At 36.4% G+C, this 7,814-nt stretch overlaps 1 protein-coding gene across 4 annotated transcripts; it reads right to left on the bottom strand.

Moving 5' to 3' along the window:
- Nucleotides 1–912: 912 nt before the first annotated feature.
- Nucleotides 913–4,517, bottom strand: LOC108766665 (uncharacterized). Of its 4 annotated transcripts, none has more exons than XM_018516081.1 (6): nt 4,385–4,517; nt 3,144–3,485; nt 2,640–2,881; nt 2,342–2,536; nt 1,794–2,069; nt 913–1,721 (listed from the first exon to the last, which is right to left on the bottom strand). In XM_018516081.1, exons 2-6 carry the CDS (start codon nt 3,292–3,294, stop codon nt 1,014–1,016), a joined length of 1,572 nt encoding a protein of 523 aa, XP_018371583.1. In that variant the 5' UTR covers nt 3,295–3,485; nt 4,385–4,517; the 3' UTR covers nt 913–1,013. The 4 variants fall into 4 exon arrangements, with proteins under 4 accessions (XP_018371583.1, XP_018371586.1, XP_018371585.1 ...); XM_018516084.1 differs by having other exon boundaries at nt 913–1,709; XM_018516083.1 differs by having other exon boundaries at nt 2,640–2,878.
- Between the last annotated feature and the right edge of the window lie 3,297 nt (nt 4,518–7,814).

The raw sequence follows: 7,814 nt of genomic DNA, 5'->3' as shown, positions 1-7,814 counted from the left end.
AGTTTCATTTTCTTAAATATTAAAATATAATTTAATAAAAGAAGAATCTTGTGCGCTTGTGTTTCAAGAGTTTGCAATTACATATAAATTTAAATAGACAAGTTACAGTCGCAAATTGCAGTTGCAACTGCCATTCTTTGTATGTAGGATTGATAGAAAGATCGGTCTAGCTGCACTTTATTATGTATGTATATAATCCTTTCAAGGTTTAATATATACACTTTTATCTTAAAGAATAGGCGGTTTCTCCCTGCATGTACTAAACGCTTTTTCAAGTATGCATGGAGCTCAAAATATGTTGGCATCAAAATATGATATAGAAATAATTAGTTAAATATATATTAGTGTTACGTGCTATATAGTGGTCTTATACTTACAAAATCCCATTAAAACTTACTTAGATTTATTATTTGGTACATGATTGGAATGAAGTGGCATTATTTGCTTATCAAAGTTGGGCAGTCTGGTTTTGTGATGCAAAACGTCAGGACCCGAACAACTAAAGAGAACCTATCCTCTTGGCAGCAAAATGTACAAGGCAGCAATAATTTTATACAAGATCTTAAATCTTTGGACACATTTTCGTCTTGCAAAATTCGATAACGACGAACTTGATGAGCCCTATAATAAGTCCAGGCTACATCTTTTTCACCTGTTGTATGTACGAAATATAGTAATCTATACGTTTTACGTTAACATTCAATTTCATGCACAGTTGAAAACGCAAATACAAAATATAAAATCAAGATAATTTTCTACTTCAGTCATTATGCATCATTTAATATCAAATATAAAAATCAGGCATTTTGTATGCAAGCAAGAAAAAAGGATATTACAAAATTTCAATTGTAATATCAACTACTACTGTAATTGAATAAAATGTTTAACGTAAAGTATATAGATGTACTCGGTTTATAAAAAATTTTGTTATGTCACAAACTGTTCACAGAAACTATTCCGTAGAACAAGTTCATTTTTTACCTAAAGTGTGTGCTTCATATTTCACAAGACATTCAGGTAAAGCTGTAAGGATCGATAGTTTTGCTAGAACAAGGTTGAACATCATCTGGTGGTGGGCGCCACTGTCCGGACCACATAGCGTTACGAACCACATTCGTATCAGTAGTTTCTTCTATACCGTTGCTAGACGTACATTCCACCTCCCAGTTTCGAAGACCGTTTCGAGTTACTCGATTGATCGATCTAGCCTCATTCATTTCACAATAATTCTGTGCGTCATTGTTCACTGGCATTCGCCTAGTTTTACTTTTAATTTGCGTAGTACCACTATTCCTACGTTCGGTTTCGGGCCATGGCTGAGACTGCTCCACTGTAGACTGTAGAGGTAACTTTCGCGGCACTCGTCTAGTCTTCGCTTCCTCCGCAGTAATAAGGCTAGCATCGACTTTACTACTACCTGGCGCGTTTCCGTCACCGGTTGAACTACTGTCACCTTCTTTCCTTCGTCTTCTTCGTCTCCTGTCAATCTCAGTATCTTCCCGCTGCGTATCCTCGTTATTCGTATGTGTTTCTAAAATATGTTGCTTGGCTGTAGCCCAATGGTCCTTTCTATTTGCGCCTTGTTTAAATTTTTCGTGATTGCTACCGTGATGGCCACCGTTACTAGTGTTCGTATCACTGTCAACGTTACGTTTCTTCGATTGCTGATTTTTCACGGCCCATGAAGCCGGTCTCTTAGGACTACGTTCCTTCAAAGTGACCTGCATTTTAGATTATGTTTACACCGTGATTGCTAATCAATACTTGAGTCATAAAACATGCAAGTTATTTACCCCAGAGGAAGAAGAATTGTCAACGGGTTTATAAAGTTGGGTTGGAGTATGACTACGAGAATCTTGACCTTTACAACTTGATCCACTACGACAATGTATCCAAGACAGTAAAAATGCTAAAAGAGCACAGAAAAGTCCCACTACTGCTGCAGCAGTTAGTTGAGAACGTGTGCGTCTTGGTACCCAACCTCCACTGTGATATTCCCATATTGTACATGCTAGTAATGCGCTACTTGCAGCATATGACAAGCCTATGCCAGTGAATACTATAGCATTCTAGAAAAAAATAATAAACTCTTATACATAACAACATCAACTAATATTTCTACACAATAATTTCTTATAACAATAATAATTACATAAATAGTTTCTGAAACATACATGTGTTAAGCTGATATTACATTTGTTGTAAGACACATTTTTCAAGCCTGTCGATTGGCCATTGCATAGAGAGATTCGAAAACCTCTCTACAGTCAATTAACACAAAAGTTGAAAAATTTGTCATATTACAAATGTAATATTAGTCTTGTAGTGAAACATTACTTACCAGCCTAGTCCAATTTAAAGGAAGGATGTAAATGACATGCGAAATATCAAGGAAGAGAAGGGCTGCAGTGACCAAGAAACAGAAAACAGCTACAAAGATCATGAATCTTAAACGATCTGCTAAAGGCAGCATAAAAATGCTGACCTTGGCAGTGCCAGAACTGCATAAAGTTGCCAAACAAGCTGCAGAAGATATCTACGAAATGCGCTCATTAATTTATCTATATATAAAACAATTGTAGTAGCTCAAACTTTGAGTTTATCACATAGTTTCTACATAAAAGTGACTTTACACTCACAAGTAATAAGAGTCTAACAACACCCGTAGGTGTTTTAAGATGTCCTTGTATGTCGCAGTAAATAACCACATGGCTTGCACGAGACCAAGGCATGGTGTTTGATGAGCCAGGTCTATGATCACTATTACCATAGTGACCGTGATAATTAGCGTGCGAATCCCAAGAGTGGACTGTCGAGTTCGCCCCTGGCGAATCCAGCTCTGATGATTGGGAGCTGATTTGCCCCCCTGTCCTACTGCCTGCTATTGATACAATATCAAAACCATGTATACATTCGTATATGCAATTATATAGACATAATTTTAATAAAATAAATAGAAAGACAAGTCAGTGTTAAAATTTTAATAACTATATGTTATCTTGATCTTACAAAAAGTAACCATGAAACAATTATTGATATAGCAGATATAGAATTTCAACTTTGTATATATAAACAAGATTCCATATTGAAGTGAGCTATATTAAATAATACACAAACATTAATTAAAACATTGAAACACATACCAATTTCGAAGTCTTGAATGTCTTCGGGTTTAGAATATATAGCAGGTGGTGGCTCCAGGTCGCGTATCTCTTCTAGAAGAAGCACTTCTATTTCCTCGGCTGCGTATAAGTCCGAGACCGAGCGAATAGGATAATGCCGAGTCTCGCTCATTACTTAGGTGCGCACATTCATTTACTCCTTCCTGCCTGCAGTCGTATCTTTCTGTTTGACTTGCCAGCCACCATTCGTTGTCTAATCGATTCGATAACAAGTCCATTCGTCTATCAGCCATCCTCTGCATATACCATGTGCCATTTCTACCTTTGCAGGCAAAAATACTTCTCCGCCTTCAAGCCATGCACCTGTCAATAAAAGAAAATGCTTAAAATAATTTCTATTTTATACTTGATCTTCCAGTACCACTTTGTGCATTTTAAGGTACAATCAATATCATATTTTCTTAAAATTCTTATTCAGATTTTAATATGTAAAAAATTTATAAAATATCATCTAGTTTTTATTATAGTAAAACTTATTGCTAAAAGTTTCACAAGTGTACAAGAATTTTTTTCAGATTTTTATATAGTCTGGAACCATAAAAAATATATGCTGATTCTCTAATAAATGGCACAGAATATAAACTATGATAAAAAATTTCAGGGTAGTGCTGGAAGGTTAAAATAACTTGGAAAACTATTATAAACAGTTTAAAGTTTATAATAAAATTAATATGACAAAAAAAATAGAAACATTAGAGCTATAAATATTTAATACACATTATTTCAATTAATTAAATTTGTGACATTGAAATGTAACTTTGTACAAGAGATGTATCAATAGTAACATCTCAGCAAGTGAGCAATTTCTAGACATTTATATCTTTTATCCGATACTACATCATTGGAAATCAGTAAATCGGCGCGGCTATCAAATTTGATAAACAAACGTGTTACTGTCAAGCACATGACATTTGTTTAGCACAAAGTTGTCGCGTCGGTCTGGCTGATGTATCAGAGCTTGTGGTGCGAGAAAGATTCAGTCCAATCACGTAGACGATAAGTTCGACCTGCAGCTTGCACAATCGAGCGTCGAGAATGTCGAGATTACTTCAAATTCTCCGTGACGAGTCGTACTATTCCGATCAAATCGTTTGGAATCCACATGTTGATGTTGCCCGAGTTCGTTCTAGCGTTGTCCCGGACGAGTCGCGCCGTGTCGCTAACATCATCATCCGGGACAGGAATGTTTACGGGAAACGTACCTTGAATTTACGACCGTCAATCGCGACGTGTAGATCATATTTTTCGGAGATTTTTCACATAGCCAAGCTCGCTGGCCATCCAACGGGTAGCCGCCATTGCCTTTTTGCTTGGTTTTTGCCCATGGTCCGCCGTCCGCGTCCATTACGACGACCTATAAATGACAGATGGGGCAACCTGTCTCTCTCGCTCTCTTTATTTATTGAACTTATCGCCCTTATTGGACGAAGGACAAAAAATAATTGTGGGCATTTTGCAGCAAGAGAATTGCCCTGATTGTTCTCTCCGCATTTGGAGAGTTATCTCTTTCATTTATTTCCTCAGAATGTAGAAAGAATTAATCCTCTAAATTATAATTACAGATTCATGGGATATTGTATAGATAATAAACGAAATTATTATAATGGTGCTAATTAACCTACTCCCCCTACATATCTTGGACAAAAACTAGTTGAGCAACTAATCAGAAGTTTGATCCAGTTTGATTTATGATGGGAAGAACTCAAGGTGACTTTTCATATACAGCACACACTGCGGCAGCAATTCGTTATTATTGGTTAAAAATTTTAAATGACGCACTTCCGCCATTTGTGGCGGAAAATGCATTTTGCTCGCATCTTGTCGAAGTTCAACTGAACGAATATTGATCAGGAAATGGCACTAAAAGGACAAAGGGCTTTCGAAGCCGCGCGAGAAAGTCCGAAATGTTCGTAAAAAAAAGTGTAAATATTCTATCGCAACAGATATTTAAAAAATTTAACAAAAAATAGCATCTCGAATGAGAAAATATATTTATGATTAATTAATTATTTTTAATAATTATCAATAAGTTTAATATGTATATAAAAACAAGTCATGATCTCAATTTGTCGATATCGATAACGTGAATATAATAATCGCAATTATTGCAATTTTTTGAAATGGTTATTATAAAGTGATTTTATAATTAAGAAAATTACAGTTTATTCTAAATAGAAACTTTAATGGTCTTGCTTTTTGAGCAGCAAACACAGCTGAAACAACTATGAAAATTTTGTATTGTGTACATAACATTTTTACTGCTGCAGCGTGAAAAGACACATTAAAAGTAAATTTTCACGAGCTGCTCAAATCGGCTGTTTCAGCGACAAAAAGGATTACGTGTCAAAATTGACGAAAATCAAGTATTCATTTGATCACGTGATCACTTTTTCGCTGAAACAACCGGTTAGAGCAGCTCGTGAAAATTTACCTTAAGTTCGGAACTACAAAAGATGTTTTAAATCTTAAGCCGTAATGCTGGATTCACATTGCTTCTGATGTGCGTCGCTCTGCAACCAATCAGAAAATAGAATTCCTCTCCGAGGAAGATTTTACTCTATATGTCATAGTATATACCTTACGTATACTATATATTTCGAGTAAAATTTTCCGGAGAGAAAGTTTTGAAACGTAGCCCAAGTTCAAAAATTCGGCATCAAGTTTCTCAATGACCTCTGCTACACGGCTCGACTGTAATTGGTCAATTTCTTACTCTTACTTCTTACTCCGTGTATTGTAGACGGGCCTTAATCGGGTTTAATAACATCCGTAGTTATGAAATTAGCCAATCATAGCTTTTCGTCGGAAGAATGGAATGATTGTGATTGGCCAGTTTCATAACTACGGTTGTCATTAAACTCGATTAAGGGTGTAAATGTAGTCATTGAAACAGCGTTCACCGTTTCCATGCGTATCGAAACACCCAGTGAAACACGTTAGTTAGGTTTGCTGTTTATCTTTTCTTAATTCTAAAAATTAGAAAAAGGTAAAATTGAACTACGATTCAATCTCTAAAGTTAAATCTTACATTGCTGGAATTGATTTTAATCACTTAGATTTTAACAGGGACGTAAACTCCCATAAGAATGTCGGTCTTTAATCTCGTCGATGGTTCATGCGAAAGTACCTTTAGCTGAAAATAAATTGAACAAAGTTCTTGGGGCTTATTACGGTTCTTGAAACGGTGAAAATTTCGAAAGTGATTGAATTTATTAAAATATTTATAACTTCATTAGTTAACACCTAGTGAGTTTGCTCATTTTTGTAATTTTAACTTCATCTAAAGAACCATATAATATATGTCCCCTTGTATAGTATTTATCTAGTTCGTATTTTTCGTATAAAGGAGTTATAAAGTACGATTAAAAAGGTTCGTGAGTCATCTGGTCATCTCGATAATTTTAATTAAATATTCCAAAAGTAAAAATTTGTGATGATTTATGACGAAGTTTAGTCCACAATTAGGTATCGCCATTAGTGCCACTACCGATATTCATACGAGGGCACTCTAAAGCCCGTATCAGACTACCGACTCTGCAAGCCAATCCGACTGCCATCTCCGACAGCCGACCAATAATGGATCAATCACATTGAATTAGTTTTATTGTGATTGGTCCATTACCTCGGATCTACAATAGGTGTTTTAAGCCTTAAGCCGTAACAAATTGACCAATTACAGTCGAATCCGAGAAGAATAAGCGACTGTGATTCGCCCATTTCTTATGGCTCAAGACTTAAAACTCTATTGTAGATTCGGACTTATTGGTCGACAGTCAAGGCTCGTCTACAATACACGGAGTAAGAAGTAAGCGTAAGAAATTGACCAATCACAGTCGATTATTCTTCTCACATTCAACTGTGATTGGTCAATTTCTTACTCTTACTTCTTACTCCGTGTATTGTAGACGACGCCTCAAGCTGCGTTCGGGCAGCGCGCTATCAACGATATTTGTGTCATACTATCCTTGTTTTATATTTAATGGACGATGAAGATAGAATCAGTGCATTCAGTACTACGACCGCTCATTGAGCGCTCAGTGAGCGGTTGTAGTACTGAATGGGTGGCACCCAGTTGGACACGGCTCAATTGGACATGAGCCACTCACAGCGCTTGAAGGCCCGTCTACAATACACGGAGAAAGAAGTAAGAGTAAAGGCCCGTCTACAATACATGGAGTAAGAAGTAAGAGTAAGAAATTGACCAATCACAGTCGAATGTGAGAAGAATAATCGACTGTGATTGGTCAATTTCTTAAGGTAAATTTTCACGAGCTGCTCTAACCGGCTATTTTAGCGACAAAAAGGATCACGTGATCAAAATGGACATTTGATATTCGTCAATTTTGACCACGTGATTCTTTTTGTCGCTGAAACAGCCGGTTTGAGCAGCCCGTGAAAATTTACCTTTAGGGCCTGCGCACAATAGAGCAACAAGAATTAGATATTAAGATTTCAACCTATCAGGAACCGTGTATTCCGATGTAATCAGTTTCTGATAGGTTAAAATCTTAATATCTAATTCCTGTTCCTCTATTGTGCTCAGGCCCTTACTTTTACTTTTTACTCCGTGTATTGTAGACGGGCCTTGAGACTACAAAGCTCCTAAGCACCGGTCGCTGTGATTGGTGGTGT

The sequence above is a fragment of the Trachymyrmex cornetzi genome, unplaced genomic scaffold, assembly GCF_001594075.2.
Source record: "Trachymyrmex cornetzi isolate Tcor2-1 unplaced genomic scaffold, Tcor1.1 scaffold61, whole genome shotgun sequence".
NCBI lineage: Eukaryota > Metazoa > Arthropoda > Insecta > Hymenoptera > Formicidae > Trachymyrmex > Trachymyrmex cornetzi.
Note: the sequence above shows the minus strand (reverse complement) of the source record. Positions and strands in the feature narration are given on the sequence as shown.